Source organism: Borostomias antarcticus (assembly GCF_949987555.1).
Source record: "Borostomias antarcticus genome assembly, chromosome: 4".
Classification (NCBI taxonomy): domain Eukaryota; kingdom Metazoa; phylum Chordata; class Actinopteri; order Stomiiformes; family Stomiidae; genus Borostomias; species Borostomias antarcticus.
Genome location: NC_140237.1, coordinates 17,234,652 through 17,255,854, shown reverse-complemented (window position 1 = coordinate 17,255,854; position 21,203 = coordinate 17,234,652). Strand labels below are relative to the sequence as shown.

The window sequence follows — 21,203 nt, the reverse complement described above, 5'->3', positions numbered from 1 at the left end:
TCTATTGTGTAGATGAGGTGCAAGGTGTTGAGTTGTTGGTCCAGGGGAGGGGGGTGGTGTTGGGGGGGTGATAGGTCAGTAGGGGTTTGGGGGGGGGGGGGGGGGGCAGCGAGGGCAGGGAGGGGGATTGAGAGACTGGTCCATCAGAACAGAACCATCTCAGTGGGGGGTACTGGGTCATGGGGTAGGGAGGGGGGGTCTTTAGGGTCAGTCTACTGCTGCTGTTGGCTAAAGAGCTTGCGGACCGCGTCAGGAAAGAAGCTCTTGTGCAACCTCTCCTTCACGGTCCTGATGCTCAGCCATCTTCCGTCTCTCCTGTGAGACGGTGTGAACAGATGGTGGCTGGGGTGGTGGGTGTCTTTTGTGATGGAGATGGCCTTCCTGAGGCAGCGTTAGTTATAGAGATCTTCGATGGCTGGGAGCTCCACACCAATCCTGTAATACTGACAGTGTTTGTTTTGTACTGTATACTGTTGACATGTATTCTCCCATACACAAGTCACAATGGGATCCCCACTGCAGTTAAGTTAGAATGTTCTATACATCTATCCAGAGGCATGAGTTATGGCCTCGGGGAACTTACTGAATGGAGGTCAGAGAATTTCCGGGGAACCATCCGAGCCTGGCCTCCGGAGCAGCCAGTGTGAGGATCAAGGCGACACCAGCGGTGGGTCAGCGCAGAGCGGACCGGTGAACAGGAGAGGATCCATTGCCCCGGATCTGCCCAGAGACCTCAGGGTCAGAGACACAGAGCCCAACCAAGGTCCTGACAGCAAGGAGAGTAAGACACTGTTGTTCTACACTTATTTCCATCAATAGCACGCTCAATATGTGTGTTTGTCAATATGGTATTGATTATAGAAATAGGTTGTTTGGTTTGAGCATTGAACAGAACACATAAGAAGTCAGATTATTTAAATCCCATTATCTTCCTCAGAGTGCAGCTCTGTCAGCTGTGAGCCAGGGGCTCCTTGTGAAAATGCTGATGGACACAAATTGTCGGAGGAAGAGCTTCTTAATATCACATTTGATGCATGCAGCACCACTGTATCAGGTATGTCATTTAACCTGTTAGTAAATCACATCACAATTACCCTCATTTTAAATTCACTTGCTCCATTCACTCAGGCCCACCTCTTAAGTGTTTCTGGTCAATAGGAGAGGTATTGGCGTCCTCTATCATGAAGTACCTGCAGGCCATGACAGGCCAGGACCCCGGGCAGGACAGGCTGAGGGCCCTGCAGCGCCTGCTGGACCCTGAGGGCCGCGACCCCCCGGTCAGCAGGGACACCTTCCACGCCACCATGAGGGACTGGATCTCCCACTGCGGTCAGGATGGGTGAGGGCGCTGGAGACAGGAACGCACCACAGGGTTCAGATGGACTATCATGACTAAGCAGCTTTGCAGCGTCTTCAGCTGTCCCCTTCCGTTTCCAGTGGAAGTTATTCATTTTCATTTGACTGTGTATCTACAATTGGAAACCAATTGAGAGATAGTTAATCATTTCTCTTTTTTCTCTGTTTTTAATTCTGTGAAACTTTGTGTCTATGAGAGGTGTGTAGTAGAATCATTCTAATAATTAAGAAAAGAGTAGTCGAGAATGCCAAGGTTAATTTCTGAAAGCCCAAGCTGGTTACCTCTATTCGAGATAAGTTAAGAGTTTGCAAAGTCTGGCTCAAAGAGAAAGGAACATCCACTAAGAGCAAAGATTATCTTGAGAACAGGGTATTATAAACAGTGTGGGTGTGACCATACCTGCATATGCAAATACCTCACTAGCCAATTATAGTGAGTAGGCTAGGCCACAGCTCAAGTGAACAAAGACAGGGATCAAAGATAGTTGGGAGGAGGGGACCCCTGGGGGTCGATTAAAAGGCCTGGAGATGGGGGGTCAGGGCAATAAACAAAGGGCAGCTTCTCGCTTTACACAATGTCTTGATACAGAGAATACACTCATTTGAATGTATCTATTACAATTTCTATTACAGGTGCTATACTAAATAAATGTTACTTACTTACTTACTTACTTACTTACTTACTTACTTACTTACTTACTTACTTTCAGCTACTATGCAGATGACAGCCCTGTTTCCAGAGCCGACCCCTCCAAAGTGTCAATAAATGGTAAATTCTTAATTTAGTTAAAAGCTATCAGTGAACATGTCTCAGATTCCGGCAATTCACCCACTAATTATATGATATTTTCAGGGATGGATTTCTCAGCTCATGAGATGAAAGCCTCACTCTCAGAGAGGGAACCGTGTTACTGGTCAGTTATCATGTTGCCTAATTCTCTAAAGATTGAATCCATGTTTTAAAAAACTGTCTATTGTCTTCAAGGTCAAGGTCAGCTTCATTATCTCACAAGGAATACAATATTATGTGTTCAGTTATGTATTGTATTGCACAGTGTAATCTAATCATCAAATGCTAATGCTAATTTGTCTGCAGTGAGTCGAAGGACTTGCTGGCCAGCGTGGCTGAGCTGAAGCAGGCCTACCGCAGGCTGAGTGAGCAGAACAGCAGCCTCCTCAGAATGGTCTCCCAGGGGGAAGACACCAACCTGCAGCTCACTGTGGAGACCACTGAGCTATGCGCCAAACTGGCCAGGTGAGGATGAACTGACCCTTTATTACACTTTTCTACTGACTTACTTACGTACTTACTTATTTACTTACTTAGTTACTTACTTACTTACTTACTTACCTACTTACTTACTTACTTACTTACTTACTTACTTACTTACTTACTTACTTACTTACTTACTTACGTATTTACTTACTTAGTTACTTACTTACTTACTTATTTACTTACTTGCTTATTACTTACTTACTTACGTACTTACTTACTTACTTATTTACTTACTTAGTTACTTACTTACTTACTTATTTACTTACTTGCTTATTACTTACTTACTTACCTACTTACTTACTTACTTACTTACTTACTTACTTACTTACTTACTTACTTACTTACTTACCTACTTACTTACTGATGCAAATTATACTGTATCATTGTTTCTGATGACACTATTCTGTTATTGCCAGTCTGTTACTACTTCTCCATATGAAATGCCCATGACCATGAGCAGTGCTGTTAGAGCCTGTGTTGTGTGCCCAGTGCCCAGAGGTCAGCAGCGAGGACCAGGTCCTTGACAGAGGAGCTGCAGGAGGCCAGGAGGGTTGTGAGGGACGCCCAGGAGAGAGCCACCTACGCCCAGGAGAGAGCTGCCCAGGCCCAGGCCAGCTGCACCAGACTGGTACACACTCACCCACCTTTGACCCAGGCCTCCAACTAGTAAAGAGACACAACTGTGGTTAGGAAATGTCATACATACCTGTATGTAACCGAGTTAAATTCATTATTTACAAATGCAGTACCTATAATAATCACTCTTCGGTGTAAATATCGCCCACCTCCACACCGTTGAATTGCTAGCTTTCTGATTTGTCCGAGGACCCAAGATCGGACCCAGCGAAGAGCGAGTGAGAGTGGAAGCAATACTGACGAATGATGCAGTAACACCTGTTAAACATGCATGGGCTTACGTGTTTATCCCACATTTAATGATTCATTATTGTTCATCTTTTTTCTTTAGAACAAAGAAGCTGAATGCTTAAAAGCTCACATTAAAATGCTTGAGGATGAGGTAATTTTGTGTCAAAATCTGTGTTCAAGGGGGATATAGTATGTAACCTACTCCATATTTATAGCTTTTTAAATCAGTGTTTATGTCTCTCTTAGAGGTGAATGATGAATATACAAATGTGTTATGTCACATGTCGATATTCTGTATATGTGATGCCATGGCTTCCATGTCTGCAGAATGAAAAGCTCACCCTTGAAAGGACATGTTCTGAAGATTGTGTCAACAAACTTAGGAGAGTCAACGCACAGATGAGGGTAAGAAAGAGCATTTGGCAAAAACACACTTCTCTCTTGTCACTCAGATATACAAGGCCATTAATGGAAAACCTCTCAAATGTTTCCAGGCTGAATTGGCGGAAACCCTTGTGATGCTATCGGTGAGAGACAGGGAGATCACCAAGGTAATGCTAGTGTTCCTCCATTCCCATGGAAAAATCCTTTAATTCTTCCACAATAGTTTTGTGATTATTTGTTTTTATGATGTTATACAGAAAGACTTTCTGGTGGATAAGATGAAGAATTCACACCTGGAGAACCACAAACTAATCGAGGTATCTTTCCTCTATACTTCTATCTAAACATCTAATCTTAAAGTGGATTCCTCAAGTGATTATGCCTTTGTACAAGCAGCAACTAAAGATACAATAGGCTTCATTATTATTTTTGTTTATTGGTATTGGAGACTGTGAGAGTGCTTTGTAAATGTGTGCATGTAGTGAATACAGTATGTTCATCTGCTTCTGAAGGGACTTCAGTCAGAGCTGACGAGGTTACAGGAGCATTCACAACAAGCTCTTCTGAGGTACATGTACATGTTGACAATGAATACATGATAGCATCACTATGAGAAATGTCAATGGTCATTGTGCTAGAGACCCATGTTCTTTTATTGATAGGTTTGACAGGCACCGCTCCAGTCAAAAGGGCCTCCTAGAGAGGACTGGAATTGTTTCCAACAACCGCTCTCTTCATGCTGAGTTCCAGGACATTGAACAGGTTGGAGGTAGTATTAGTAGTAGTATTAGTAGTAGTAGTACTGTAGTAGTAGTAGTAGTAGTAGTAGTAGTAGTAGTAGTAGTAGTAGTAGTAGTAGTACTGTAGTAGTAGAAGTAGTAGTAGTGGTAGTAGTAGTAGTACTGTAGTAGTAGTAGTAGTAGTAGTAGTAGTACTGTAGTAGTAATAGTACTAGTAGTACTGTAGTAGTAGTAGTAGTAGTAGTAGTAGTAGTAGTAGTATAGTGGTAGTAGTAGTAGTAGTAGTAGTAGTAGTACTGTAGTAGTAGTAGTAGTAGTATAGTGGTAGTAGTAGTAGTAGTATAGTGTTGGTAGTAGTAGTAGTAGTAGTAGTAGTAGTAGTGGTAGTAGTAATAGTGATAGTAGTAGTAGTAGTAGTAGTAGTAGTAGTACTGTAGTAGTAGTAGTAGTGGTAGTAGTACTGTAGCAGTAGTAGTAGTAGTAGTAGTAGTAGTAGTAGTACTGTAGCAGTAGTAGTAGTAGTAGTAGTAGTAGTACTGTAGTAGTAGTAGTAGTAGTAGTAGTATAGTGGTAATAGTAGTAGTAGTAGTAGTAGTAGTAGTAGTAATAATAGTGTTAGTAGTAGTAGTGGTAGTAGTAGTAGTAGTACTGTATTAGTAGTAGTAGTAGTAGTAGTAGTAGTAGTAGTAGTAGTAGTCGTACTGTAGTACGAGTAGTATTAGTAGTAGTAGTGGTAGTAGTAGTAGTAGTAGTAGTAGTAGTAGTAGTAGTAGTAGTAGTAGTAGTAGCAGTAGTAGTAGTAGTAGTAGTAGTAGTATAGTGGTAGTAGTAGTAGTAGTAGTATAGTGGTAATAGTAGAAGTAGTAGTAGTATAGTGGTGGTAATAGTAGTAGTAGTAGTAGTAGTAGTAGTAGTAGTAGTATAGTGGTGGTAGTAGTAGTAGTAGCAGTAGTAGTAGTAGTAGTAGTAGTAGTATGGTAGTAGTAGTAGTAGTAGTAGTAGTAGTAGTAGCAGTAGTAGTAGTAGTAGTATAGTGGTAGTAATAGTAGTAGTAGTATAGTCGTAGTATATAGATAGTAATAGATAGATAGATAGATAGATAGATAGATAGATAGATAGATAGATAGATCCTAAATCTTCCTTCCTTCCTTCCTTCCTTCCTTCCTTCCTTCCTTCCTTCCTTCCTTCCTTCCTTCCTTCCTTCCTTCCTTCCTTCCTTCCTTCATTCATTCATTCATTCATTCATTCATTCATTGATCCCTGAGCGGAAATTGCTGACCATATTGTTTTCCAGCAGCGTTATGGGGGACTGGAGGAAGTGACTGGTCTGATGTGTGGTGACCCGTCCTCTCACACTGACCTCCAGCACATTATCCACAGGATCAAGTCTGCCGAGCTCACACACCTGCTCCACCACCACTACCCTGACAGGGTGAGAACCACACACACACACACACACACACCTGCTCCACCACCACTACCCTGACAGGGTGAGAACCACACACACACACACACACACACACACACCTGCTCCACCACCACTACCCTGACAGGGTGAGAACCACACACACACACACACACACACACACACCTGCTCCACCACCACTACCCTGACAGGGTGAGAACCACACACACACACACACACACACACCTGCTCCACCACCACTACCCTGACAGGGTGAGAACCACACACACACACACACACACACACACCTGCTCCACCACCACTACCCTGACAGGGTGAGAACCACACACACACACACACACACCTGCTCCACCACCACTACCCTGACAGGGTGAGAACCACACACACACACACACACACACACCTGCTCCACCACCACTACCCTGACAGGGTGAGAACCACACACACACACACACACACACACACACACACACACACACACACACACACCTGCTCCACCACCACTACCCTGACAGGGTGAGAACCACACACACACACACACACACACACACACCTGCTCCACCACCACTACCCTGACAGGGTGAGAACCACACACACACACACACACACACACACACACCTGCTCCACAACCACTACCCTGACAGGGTGAGAACCACACACACACACACACACACACACACCTGCTCCACCACCACTACCCTGACAGGGTGAGAACCACACACACACACACACACACACACACACACACACACCTGCTCCACCACCACTACCCTGACAGGGTGAGAACCACACACACACACACACACACACACACCTGCTCCACCACCACTACCCTGACAGGGTGAGAACCACACACACACACACACACCTGCTCCACCACCACTACCCTGACAGGGTGAGAACCACACACACACACACACACACACACACACACACCTGCTCCACCACCACTACCCTGACAGGGTGAGAACCACACACACACACACACACACACACACACCTGCTCCACCACCACTACCCTGACAGGGTGAGAACCACACACACACACACACACCTGCTCCACCACCACTACCCTGACAGGGTGAGAATCACACACACACACACACACACCTGCTCCACCACCACTACCCTGACAGGGTGAGAACCACACACACACACACACACACACACACCTGCTCCACCACCACTACCCTGACAGAGTGAGAACCACACACACACACACACACACACACACACACCTGCTCCACCACCACTAACCTGACAGGGTGAGAACTACACACACACACACACACACACACACACACACACACACACACACACACCTGCTCCACCACCACTACCCTGACAGTGTGAGAACCACACACACACACACACACACACACACACACACACACACACACCTGCTCCACCACCACTACCCTGACAGGGTGAGAACCACACACACACACACACACACACACACACACACCTGCTCCACCACCACTACCCTGACAGGGTGAGAACCACACACACAAACACATACACACCTGCTCCACCACCACTACCCTGACAGGGGGAGAACCACACACACATACACACCTGCTCCACCACCACTACCCTGACAGGGTGAGAACCACACACACGCTAAGGGGCGCTAAGCACACACACATGCACACACTGTACACATACACGCACACACATTCACACACACAGGCATATACACAAACACACACACACACACACATTTCTGTATTTCTAGAACGTTTCTGGATTATGTGTTTTCATGTGTGATTGATGGTCCTGTCTCAGGACTCTGCAGGTTATTCAGTGGAGTCCCTGCTTCATCCATACAGCCGGCAGCACCAGGCAAGCATCAAGCAGCAGCTCACTAATGTGTATGTGAGTTTCTACCTCCCCATCCTCTCTCTGTTATCCTCACTGACTTTCACTGGTCCACTGATATTTGCCAGACAATTTATAGTCAACACCGCTTTGCAATCAGCAGGACAGGCAGTACCATTCTGGCCTGTGTGTCCCAGCTGTTAAAGATAAGTGCATTTTTAGGACCCTTGGTGTTCTCCAGAAGTAACGGTGTGTCAGTGAGTTGTTTATGAAGTTCAGACAGTTGTTTCAGGCTGCAGGAGCTGGAGCTCCATAGGGCTTTATGGGAGGAGGACGAGAGGAAGGTGGCAGAGCAGCAGAGGGTTCTGGAGCCACAGCAGACCCAGACCCAGACCCAGAGCCAGAGCCAGACCCAGGGTCCGAAGCAGGTTCCGGAGGCCAGGAGAGCAGTGCTGAACTGGTGGTCAGTTCTCAGGGGTAAGACTACGGACCGGCCCAGCCAGGCCCTGTCTGAGATCCAGGCTAACCTGCTCCTGGCAGAGCAGACCATCAGAGAGATGAGAGTTCAGATCTGCCACCTGGAGGCCGATCTGAAAACTGCCCGAGAGGGGGGCGTCACCGGGCACGAACCCCCCCGAAACGAGGTGGGAGTACTTCACCAAGACCAGCAGACCAGCACGGAGAGAGAGGGTCGACCTGGGAAGGCTGGCGAGGAGGTGAAGAAGGAGCGGAGGGACGTCGGGGTGAGCACGGACCCCGCGGAGGAGGAGCCGGGTGGACCGGCCGGCCGGCGCGTGACGCCGGAGGGACTCCTGGACAGCCTGAGGAGAATGGAGGCCGTGGTCAGCGCTGCCCTGGAGACGGCCCAGCTGCTCAGGGACGGTCAGCGCAGGGTGGTCCGGGTCCAGGAGAGGATGGACAGCATCGGCCAGCGGGTGGAGGAGGTGCTGACCAGGGCGGCCGACACAGACGGACAGCTCAGCGCCCTGGAGGACAGGGTCACCGAGGACAGGGTCACCGCTGAACCTCAGGTACTGGACCTACACTTGGGTTGCATTTTTTTCCCCATACAAAAGAGAGCTGCAATTTTTGTTTTAAATTAATACTTCCATTCAATTTTCATCCATAAAGGCAAAGCTAGGCCTTTTATAGTGACAACAATATACGTATCACATCTTCTATGTAGTTCTGAACCTGCCTTTATCCTGTACGTTCTGAGAATTATATTAGTTATTTTCACCTCCTTCCTCTTTGCGCTGCGATGTAGTCTGCTGGTCACAGAGCTGCTGATCTGGGGTCAGCTGCTGCCGGCTCTTCAGCCCAGGCGGAGCCTGAGGGTTCAGGTGGAGACAGACCCAAGAGCAGCTCCGCACCAGCACCTGTGGCTCCGGACGACAGCCCCCCTCCACAGCCGCTTATAAACGGTACGACGAGGCCAAAACTCTGGAGCCAGGCTGTGTTTATACTGAGTATTACTACTGTAGAGGCTTGTTCATTGTTAGAGGAAACTGGGTTTACCACTTCCCACTCCCAGAGGGGGCTCTGAAAATAGCCCCAGCATGTGTGTCCAGCACACGGACCAGCTGGCGCTCAGAGACTCTCCCTCTCGTTCACGGTCTGATGTGATCATGATGATCTCTGTCCAGTACCCACATCCTCCGTCTGGTGGGAGCCAGGGTCCTCTCATGGGGGGCGGGGCTCCGGTCAGCCCTCCGCATTAGAAACACCCGGAGGTAAACAAACACCGAGCAGCTCTGTTTACTTCCCATGCAAGGGAGCCGGGGTCACGTGACTCCGCCGTGGGCGGCCATCTTGGCAGGGCCCCATGCCTGTCCTGTTTATTAGTTCCCCCGTTGTCATCACAGGGACGTTGAGGGAGGGCGGACCATCTAGCGGATGCCAGGGATTATGTGCTTTGGACGTAGTGTTGGGTTTGGTCCAGTATGACTACTACGGGTCCCTCGGGCTCGTCTGTTGAGTTTGTCGCTGAGCAGGGCTGTACGCCCGCGGGAGCAGACTACCGTACGGTTGGGCAGAGCGCAGGATGGGTTAGCAGCGCGACCTTTGCACCCGCGTGCTGAGTAATCACATATTTGTTAGGCAAATGAAGCATCAGCCATGAACCTCACGGTAGCTATAAAACATTCTGTACAGTAGGTGGTAACATTTACATATGTGTACCTTCTCCCCTTGTTCACATGCTGTATTGTGTTTTAGCCTGTATTTTACATTTCATAACCTTTTAATTTCATCTAGCTATTATAGTAGGCTGTTATACAGTAGGCCTGTTTTACTGTAGGTAGAGTTGTGTACACAGTACTGTGCTGTGTGAGGATATGTGTAGCATTACCCACGCAGTGAGGCTACTGGCTGGTGTCCATTTAGAAGTCGTTTCCCCCTTGGAAAGCGCAGGGGATGCCAATATTGGCTCAGGCTTGATATTAAAAATCAAATGAAACCTCATCTAGTAAGAGGTTGGCCTGGCTCAATAGGAGGAGCGTTAATCCCTTGTTACAGGGAAATGTTGAATATGCTTTGCAAATGAAGGCACATGGGGCAGCCCACCGGGAGAAGAACCGTCCTCTGGTGGTGGGCTTAATGCAGGGGTCAGCTAGCCAGGCTAGGGGTCAGCTAGCCAGACTAGGGGTCAGATAGCCAGGCTAGGGGTCAGCTAGCCAGGCTAGGGGTCAGCTAGCCAGACTAGGGGTCAGATAGCCAGGCTAGGGGTCAGCTAGCCAGGCTAGGGGTCAGCTAGCCAGACTAGGGGTCAGCTAGCCAGACTAGGGGTCAGATAACCAGGCTAGGGGCCAGCTAGCCAGACTAGGGGTCAGCTAGCCAGGCTAGGGGCCAGCTAGCCAGACTACGGGTCAGCTAGCCAGGCTAGGGGTCAGCTAGCCAGACTAGGGGTCAGCTAGCCAGACTAGGGGTCAGATAGCCAGGCTAGGGGTCAGCTAGCCAGGCTAGGGGTCAGCTAGCCAGACTAGGGGTCAGATAACCAGGCTAGGGGCCAGCTAGCCAGACTAGGGGTCAGCTAGCCAGGCTAGGGGCCAGCTAGCCAGACTACGGGTCAGCTAGCCAGGCTAGGGGTCAGCTAGCCAGACTAGGGGTCAGCTAGCCAGACTAGGGGTCAGCTAGGCAGGCTAGGGGTCAGCTAGCCAGGGTAGGGGTCAGATAGCCAGGCTAGGGGTCAGCTAGGCAGGCTAGGGGTCTGCTAGCCAGACTAGGGGTCAGATAGCCAGGCTAGGGGTCAGATAGCCAGGCTAGGGGTCAGCTAGGCAGGCTAGGGGTCTGCTAGCCAGATTAGGGGTCAGATAGCCAGGCTAGGGGTCAGCTAGGCAGGCTAGGGGTCAGCTTGCTGGACAGTAGTCTCAGTTTGTTTGCCATGCCAGGGGATTAACAAGAAACCACACTGTCCAGACCATAGAGGGTGGTTTTAAGATTATTTACCCATAAAGTACTAAAAGCTATTTTATATGCCTTGCACATCTTTTATTCCAGTAAAAGCAGTTTAATATGGATGTTAAAGTGGCATATCAAACTATTATCACAATGAATCAAAATTCGCCTCCTAGTACATTTTGTTTTTTGTGGCAACGTTTTCAGTAAATCATTTTTTTCCTTATCTTTGTGTAACATGACACTGACTAGTGACATGGAGTTGTTCTTGGCAGAGACATGAAGTAGCTTTGAAAATGTTTCTGCAGATAATAAGTGCATAAGGATGTTTAGTACTTGGTAGAATGTTAACTGTTGAGGAGCTGAGATGGTTTTGGTCTCTCACACCCCTTCTCTGACCCCAGCATGAGTTATATATAATTGTGGTTATTGTATTTCCTGCTGTAATTAGATCTAAAGGACATAACGTTAGCGCTTCTGAATGATGAGGATGCTCCACACAATATCCATGAGCTAGTCCCATCCTGTCTCTTTGTCTGTTTGCGATCAGAGAGCTACGGTACCGTGTCTTTCATAAGAGGTTCAAAAGCAGATGACACAACAGGCTTGTCACTGGCCCAGGGCTTTCAACCAGTGGGTTGAGGGCCTCATGTAAATGGTTGCCAGGTTATTGTTGCCAATAGATATGGAGGAAGGGGGGGTAGTGGTCTTCCTGAAACACCGTCCTGCCCGCTCAATGCGTCATCCACAAGAGAAAATGCTATTTCAGTTCATTTTAAGAGCAGCAGCTAATTTGCATGACATACCTGTAAGTTGCAAATGAGGCTGTGTGTGTCTGTGTGTGTGTGTGTGTCTCTCTCTGTGTGTGTGTGTGTCTCTGTGGTCTGGCTTTCACAGATGATGTTTGCTCGGGACGAGACGGCAGCAGCTCCAGCCAGGTAAGAATACTCTCTGATACACTGGGGAAAGAAATTACATTAGAGAAATATAGCACACATTAAATTAGCAGCGAATAGTAGACCTTTCTACATTATTCCCAAAGATATCAGCAGGAGCAGCTGGAGAAAAAAAAATTCAATATAGATAATTCACACTGTATGAATATAATAATGATATTTGTTGTGTAATTTCTTGTCTTGTAAGCAGGGGGCTCAGTGCTTTGTTCTCTGTACGCTCTCAGTAGCTTCAGCACATCTGCTGAACTTGTAGTTCTGAGTTTAACTTCCCTTTTGAAGAAATTGAGTTAAATAAGAGAGTTTTTGATGTAATTGTATTTTTCAGGTAGGTGAATAATGGTTCTTACTGAGTCACTCAAATATAACACAGAGAGAACCCATTTCTATTATGGTTCTAAACATGTGACTCAGTATGTAGAGGAAGTTCAGCCTTTTACTCTTTAGACAGAGAGAGAGAGAGAGAGAGAGACTGAGAGAGAGACAGAGAGAGAGAGAGACAGAGAGAGAGAGAGAGAGAGACAGAGAGAGAGAGAGACAGAGAGAGAGAGAGAGAGACAGAGAGAGACCGAGAGAGAAACAGAGAGAGAGAGAGAGACAGAGAGAGAGAGAAAGAACGACAGAGAGATACAAAGAGAGAGAGAGAGAAACAGAGAGAGAGAGAGGGAGAGAGAGAGACATGTCTGTGTTTGATCTGGAGGGCTCAGTTGGAGTTCCTCCTCCGGTCATCTCTGGAGGTCGTGTGGTCACCTCACCTGCTGGACGGTTTGTGCTCCGAATCTTAAGTCCTGGGCTCTGATGTTGTAGTGGAGCTGTGAGGGGTTCACAGTTTGAGTTATTGCTTCTTCTTATCACACACGCGCACACACATACACACACACACACACACACACACACACACACACACACACACACACACACACACACACACACACACACACACACACACAGCCTAACTGTTTGATCAGGTCTCTGCCCCCCAGAAGGTGAAAATAAGGCCAGTTCAAGACCCAAACACGGTGCTTCCTGGGCGGCTGAAGGGGATGTGATCAGTCAGTGCTCAGTGGAGCAGCAGCCTGAGAGCACACACACACACACACACACACACACACACACACACGCACGCACACACACACACACACGCACACACAGACGGTAGAGGCAGCAGCCCAGAGAGGCACACAGAGCCTTCTCCTTACATGGTCACAGCTCCCAGGAGTGGAAGAGAGGCAGGCGGTGGGAAGCAGAGGGGGATCGGAGGGAAGCGGACCCGGCCGCAGGGGTAGTGGGCTTCTCTGTCCCCACCACGCAGAGCGACCGCTGGACTTTATGAGACCAGGCTGACCAGAGGACACGCGAGACACAGGTACAGACTGTCAGATACTCTCTGCTCTGGAAACGTCTAGAGGATGGACTTCATCAGTGAACGGGTCGTAGAGATGGTAGTTAGTTCATCAGTGAACGGGTCGTAGAGATGGTCGTTAGTTCATCAGTGAACGGGTCGTAGAGATGGTCGTTAGTTCATCAGTGAACGGGTCGTAGAGATGGTAGTTAGTTCAGCAGTGGGCAGCCTCAAGTGGCTGTGTTCTGTTACTGTCATTGTGCATGGATGAGTTAGCAACAGAGTCAAGCTTGTGCAGTGTTGGTCAGGGGCTGATATTGTTATTTTGAGGGAAATGCCTAATTCAGATCATCAGGACTGTAATAGAAAGGTAATATTAATTTGTCTAGCAGGGGATCAAGCATTATTGTATGACTTGTGTGGAAGTATGACTCTCTATCAGTCAATAGCATAGGTTACTGATGTTTATATATACATTAGCATTTGCAAAACTTGCAGCCGTGTCTTAAGGGGCCGCCTTGCAAAATAAGAGGAGTGATTATTTTTTCTCAGACGTTTATTCACGTCTCTCCATCGCTGGTCTCTCTCTCGTTCCCTCCATATCCTGTTGTCTGCTCTGGTGGCTGTGCGACTGCCACTTCCTCTCCATGATTCACACAAGCAAATTTTAAACAAATCTGGCCGAGGGAGCAGGCTTACGTAACAGGCCAGGACAGAGAGGGGGGGAAGGGGGGGGGGCTTTCTGCTTACTTTCTCATGAGTGAGGGAGTGGGGGGGCCGGGGGTCGGGCCTAGAGGTAACTCAGGGCCCTCCTGGGACTCTGGCTGACAGAGGGGACCTCTCTGCCCTCCCCCCCCCCCCCCCTCGCCCCAATCTGTTTTCTTTAGAGCCGACCCCTGGTGTGTAAAGACAGGCTGGCCGGGGCAGGGAATAGCTCTGGTCGTGAGGAGGAAGGAGGAGGAAGCAGGAGAAGGAGGAAAAGGAGGAGGAAGGAGGAGAAGTAGGAGAGGGCATTTTCCCTATTGGACCTGCTCCCCGACCAGACTCTGGACAGGCCTGCACAGCCTACAGGAAATGATCAGTGTGATTCAGTTACAGCGCAGTATTCATCTGACCGCCATGGCCTCCACTCAGGGACCTGCAGCTCTGCTCAGGCCCCGTCTGATTGGCTGTGTGATTAGTCGTGTGATTGGTTGTGTGGTGATTGGTTGTGTGATTGGTGTGTGGTGATTGGTTGTGTGATTGATTGTGTGGTGATTGGTGTGTGATTGGCTGTGTGGTGATTGGTTGTGTGATTGGCTGTGTGGTGATTGGTTGTGTGATTGGCTGTGTGGTGATTGGTTGTGTGATCGGCTGTGTGGTGATTAGTTGTGTGATTTGTTGTGTGGTGATTGGTTTTGTGATTGGCTGTGTGGTGATTGGTTGTGTGATTGGCTGTGTGGTGATTGGTTGTGTGATTGGCTGTGTGGTGATTGGTTGTGTGATTGGCTGTGTGGTGATAAGTCATGTGATTGGTTGTGTGGTGATTGGCTGTGTGATTGGCTTTGTGGTCATTAGTCGTGTGATTGATTGTGTGGTGATTGGTTGTGTGATTGATTGTGTGGTGATTGGTTGTGTGATTGGCTGTGTGGTGATTGGTTGTGTGATTGGCTGTGTGGTGATTGGTTGTGTGATTGGCTGTGTGGTGATTGGTTGTGTGATTGGCTGTGTGGTGATTGGTTGTGTGATTGGCTGTGTGGTGATAAGTCGCGTGATTGGTTGTGTGGTGATTGGTTGTGTGATTGACTGTGTGGTGATAAGTCGCGTGATTGATTGTGTGGTGATTGGTTGTGTGATTGGCTGTGTGGTGATTGGTTGTGTGATTGGTTGTGTGGTGATTGGTTGTGTGATTGGTTTTGTTATTGGCTGTGTGATTGGCTTTGTGGTGATTAGTCGTGTGATTGATTGTGTGGTGATTGGTTGTGTGATTGATTGTGTGGTGATTGGTTGTGTGATTGGCTGTGTGGTGATTGGTTGTGTGATTGGCTGTGTGGTGATTAGTCGTGTGATTGGTTGTGTGATTGGTTGTGTGATTGGTTGTGAGGTGATTAGTTGTGTGACTGGTTGTGTTATTGGATGTGTGAGTTCAGTCTAACTGTGGGTTGCCTCCTGGCTGTTGACAGGTTGTTATTACAACAGTGCAACAGTCTTCCGCTGACTGGTGTGACTACTGTTTAGCTCATCGCCCGTACAGCGCGTTACTGTGTTTGAAAGCTGTCCTCCTACATGATCTGAGTGTCCTGAGAGGCGCGTAGGTGTTCAGATGAGCAGGTCTGATGAGGGAGAGGGATGATTCAGAGGAGCTCCGGTACAAGCTTGACCTCAGCAGACCCTCGCTGAGACCAACATGATGAAGCTGTGTTCTCTGCTAATGACATCAGCAGTAACCCTTCTGTTCAGCTTCTGATGTGAAGTGAGACCGAGCTGCAGTCGTGTTGTGTGAGCAGCTCAGTCAGCGCTGAGACAGGCGTGTTGTTGTGTGAAGGCCATTACTGGACAGTGATTAGATTAGGAACGGTGTGTTGGCTGGTCATCAGACACGGACACTCCTGCACTGTTCTCCTGTCCTCTCTGGCGCTGGGTGATTATAGCCAACGAGACCATGTCCTCACACAGGAGTCAAGGAGGAAAACCAGTAAGCTCATGTCTATTTTTTCCTGTGCTGAATATAATTCACTGTTCAAAATATTCTTTGGGCGGCCACATGTGTGCCAAGATTATGGCCTTTTTCCCTGTGCCCAAAATAGCATTTAGTAGTTTTCAAAGCGTTCTTTTGCCGGTCTAAGGCCTTCTCCTCATTCCCATGGAGACGTCTAATATACGCTCTGCTTCTTGTCCATGTGATGGATCATCCCACGTGCTCCCAGAATCCTTCAGGTTCCAGGGTGTGTTTGTCATGATGTTGAACAGCGCATCGTCCTCCCTCTGTATCTGTGCTCAGGATGCCTCAGGAAACCTCTCCTCAACCAAACGTGCGTTCTGAATCACATGACCGTAGGTCTGCGAGTAGATAGGCGAGCATGAGACCGCTCTGACAGATTTCTTCCCCACAGCGTGGTACGTGTTGGATGCTGCATAGGGAGAGCCTAACTGGCCTCAGACATGCAACCCTGAAGATTGCCGTCTTGTAAATGAACATGAGCAACAAGTTTTTTTTGTCTCTGCTAGACTGTGAGCTGTGAAGATCCAGGGACACCCTGCCCCAGTGAGAACAGAACCCCCCCGGGCCTGCCTTCCCACCCAGAACCACAGCAGAGTGACGTCACTACTGGGAGAGGACCGCCATCTTTAGGTACGCTAGAACATCCATTCACCACCAACCCCATATAATGTCCATTAAAACCTCACATCTTTCTCACCTGCTAGGTCTCTCTGCTAGGTCTCTCTGCTAGGTCTCACTGCTAGGTCTCTCTGCTAGGTCTCTCTGCTAGGTCTCTCTGCTAGGTCTCTCTGCTAGGTCTCACTGCTAGGTCTCTCTGCTGGGTCTCTGTGTTGCCATCCATTACCCTGCCATCTGGTTTGCATCTGCCGTTCGTTCACTTGTACTTTTTCACGTTTACTTTAAGCGTACAGGACATACAGTAATGCTGAGTCAGTCTGACCCTGCTGTTACTGGAACTCTTTGCCAGGTTTCGTCCCCGTTTCCGACGCAAACACATCGCCCTCCTCGGCGTTACGGTCACAACTCATCCTCCGGCCCACGTGCGCGCCCCCTCTTATAGTCCTACCGGAAACACCCCCAGAGATTGCCTGCGACAGTTCCCCCGCTGGTTCTGCTGGAGAGAATGTAGCCCGGTAAGTGTTTATATCCCAGCTCTCTCTTTAGTGGACGGGGATTGCGTGTGTTTAGACGAAGGTCCCCACACACATAATAGCCGGGCTAAGGTGAGACTATCCAGAGATGTGAGTGTTTACATTGTCAAACACCAGGGTGGCCATAATTAACAGGGCACTCCGTGCGTTGCTGGGAGAACGATGGATCTGAGTCTAACAGTAAGAAGGGGATAGAAGGTCCCCCTGCTATTTCACAGAACAGGAAGTTGGAAGTGAGTCATCTTAGCTATTCAGGCTGATATATGGATTCCTGTTTGAGTGGACTGTGTTGAATATAAAGCCGGTTTGTTGGTGTGCTACCTATCGCAGATCACAGAGTCCAACCTCCAGTGACCGCTGCCAATCAGAGCCAGCCGAGCGTGGAAGTGGCCGGGCATCTTCACCTGGTGACTGTGGGAGGAGTCTGCCAGCCCAACCACAGACCGGTGGGAGGGGCCTTCTGTCTAACCCCGCGGAGAGAGAGAAGGACCAATCCCCTGGTTCAGAACATTGTTGGAGGAGCCAAACTCCAGAGACTTCCAGTTTTGCATCAGTAGAGGTGAGTTTGTACTAATACTGCATGAACACACACACACACACACACACACACGCACACACACTCTTGTCTGAAGTCCTGCTGCATTACACGGTACAAGGATTTTCCAGTTGGTATCCGTCGTTCCCTCCCACAATGCCCGGGGTGAGGAGGAGGGGGAGGAGGAGGAGGAGGAGGGTGGGGGTGAGGAGGAGGAGGGTGAGGAGGAGGAGGGGGTGGTGGTGATTGACAGGGGGGAGTGATGGTCGGTCAGGATGAGGGAGTGTTGCGCCAGAGGAGCCCCCCCTGTAATGATGGCCCGGTTGATAGGGCTACTTCTGGCACCACACTGAGAAATCTGCACGCCATCTTCTCTCTGTGTCATAGCCGTACGCACGCTGAGACCAGGACGGCGTTTCCAGACAGGATCACTGCTTGGTTTCATGTTTCTGTGCAAATATGGCGGTTTGAAGAATGCTGTCACGTGTGAGCTCCCAGTCTTAAGCATGTACATGCAGTATTTCATAGCGTTTTATAGCGTGTTTTATAGTGTATTTTATAGCGCCCTCGTGTTCTACAGTAGGATATATTGTCCTTTCCCAGTGTTATTTGTTTTATTTATCAATCATCTGTAATATTTTTTTTCGATTCCCTTGAGGGATATGCTCCTCCTTCATCTGTGGACTCAGATTGATATCAGGCTGTCTTTAATAGCAGGAAGAATGCTTTCTTCCCCCGTGGGAACCCTGTTCTCCCAGGCTGACCTCTAGCACCCCTGCCTCTGAGGAAAGGTCAGGCTTGTTTATGCTCGTCTCTGGAGGCTGAACGCCGCCAGGCTCGGCAGGTCCAGCGCGCCGCTGTCAGACCCACTCCGCTTGGTAACGACAGGGCTGCTGTGAGCGTGAACACGTCGGCTTTGAACTAAGGGTCTGTAAAAAGGGTGCTGTCCTTCCTTCTGACCTCTGTGGTGCAGTCGAAGGGTTCTGCTGTTTATTGGCTCAGTAAAGTCCAAGAAATAAAACATAAGACAGGGTTTTTATGACTGTTGCTTCGCTGTGGTATCTGTGAGATACGTTGGAACCAGATGATCAACAGAGCAGATAACCTGCACACACATTCACATGCAAATTTGAAACTGTACACTTAATCTTATTTGAGGAAGTGTCCTATTTCTATGTGGTTTCCCCTTATGTGTGTGTTTGTGTGTGTGTGTGTGTGTGTGTGTGTATTTGTGTGTGTGTGTGTGTGTGTGTGTATTTGTGTGTGTGTGTGTGTGTGTGTGTATGTGTGTGTGTTTGTGAGTGCGTGTATTTGTGTGTGTGTGCGTGTGTGGGGGCGTAGCCACCATTCCTCTGTGTCTATGTATGCTCTTGTGATGTCACACTCACATCCAGCTACATCCTGGTTCCAGGACGCGGGTCAGTCAGCGCAGAGTTCCCCGGGGCGACAGGCCAGCCCCCACCCTGAGGAGGAGCCCCCTGGCCCCGCCCCCTTCATCTTCCCTCGGACGCGCTCCCGCCCCCCCCTGCTACCCAGCATGCCCACGCTCCCGGAGGAGGAGGAGGACTCCCCCGAAGACGTGGACAGCTCCTCCAGTTCCCCCAGCACTGTGAGTTCCCTCTCCTCCAGTTCCCCCAGCACTGTGAGTACCCTCTCCTCCAGTTCCCCCAACACTTTGAGTACCCTCTCCTCCAGTTCCCCCAGCACTGAGTACCCTCTCCTCCAGTTCCCCCAGCACTGAGTACCCTCTCCTCCAGTTCCCCCAACACTGTGAGTACCCTCTCCTCCAGTTCCCCCAACACTGAGTACCCTCTCCTCCAGTTCCCCCAGCAGCGTGAGTACCCTCTCCTCCAGTTCCCCCAGCAGCGTGAGTACCCTCTCCTCCAGTTCCCCCAGCACTGTGAGTACCCTCTCCTCCAGTTCCCCCAGCAGCGTGAGTACCCTCTCCTCCAGTTCCCCCAGCACTGTGAGTACCCTCTCCTCCAGTTCCCCCAGCAGCGTGAGTACCCTCTCCTCCAGTTCCCCCAGCAGCGTGAGTACCGCGCTGACCACGGCGCTCTCTCTCTCAGGCTCTGACCCCTTCCTCTGGCTGGTCAACAGCGTAGTGTCATCAGCTCATCTTCCTGAGACGCTGTGAGGGCTTCATGACTGAGGGAGGGTTGATGCTTTATGGATTGATCAACAGTACTCAGATGATCTCACCACAGTCTAGTTAGCGAATGGTTTACGGTAGTTCCAGGATTCCAATGAATGTTGACTTTAAAATGTAAAAAAAAGTGGACTACTTCAGTCTGTTCTCCAAAAAAGGTGGCCTCACCAAGTTATTTCTGACTCAGGAACAACGCTCTCTTCACTCAGCAGCAGAAATGCGTATGAATCCTTGCACAATGTTCTTTCCTCTTCTGTCCAGATCACTAGCTTATTAAGTTCCTCTTAATACTGATGAACTAACCGCAGCATCTCCAGTGGCCAGGACAGAATGTTCTAGATCACTCAAGATCTAAAGACTTTGACCTTGTAGTCAGTTCTGTCCTCTTTCAGGCACTAAACATTCAGTTGACTAGGCAACTAGTCTCTGAGCTCCCTGAACGCTGGTAGATTTGCGTCTGGATTTACTGTTTGTTTTATCCAGTAGAGACAGACAGACATTAAAGTGGTGAACGGAGGCTCCCTCCGACCACCGAGCCCCTCCCCCCCTCCGACCACCGAGCCACCCCCCCTCCAACCACCGAGCCACCCCCCCTCCTACCACCGAGCCACCCCCCCTCCGACCACCGAGCCCCTCCCCCCCCTCCGACCACCGAGCCACCCCCCCTCCTACCACCGAACCACCCCCCCCTCCGACCACCGAGCCACCCCCCCTCCTACCACCGAGCCCCTCCCCCCCTGAACAGAACCACAAGCCCCCCCCCCCCCTGAACAGAACCATGAGCCCCTCCCCTGAACAGAACCACTGAGCCCCTCCCCCCCTGAACAGAACCACGAGCCCCCCCCCTGAACAGACTCTTCCTCTGCAGCCGCTCATAAACACAGAGCAGATAAGAGCTCTCAGAGGAATGCAGTGAACCTCTCTAATCTAATCTGGGAGCACATGCCAACCGTATAAAACCATCCTCCTCTATTAAACAATATGGGGGCCTTTCACCAACTGGAGGCAGACTGTTAGAAAGAGCCCAGCTCTCAGCGTCCCTTACAGAATAAAGCTTTTAGCAAATTAGATTCTGATTCTGGTATCTGACCCCGTCAGGGTTTAT

At 49.1% G+C, this 21,203-nt stretch overlaps 1 protein-coding gene across 1 annotated transcript in view; it reads left to right on the top strand.

Annotated features, from left to right (window-relative positions):
- Positions 1-19,471: 19,471 nt before the first annotated feature.
- Positions 19,472-21,203, top strand: part of mrvi1 (murine retrovirus integration site 1 homolog) — a 16,386-nt gene continuing 14,654 nt past the window's right edge. The window contains exon 1 of the mRNA XM_084437358.1: positions 19,472-19,558. Within this exon, the coding sequence (XP_084293484.1) occupies positions 19,487-19,558 (72 nt within the window). The 5' untranslated portion in view covers positions 19,472-19,486. The remainder of the gene's footprint in view (positions 19,559-21,203) is intronic.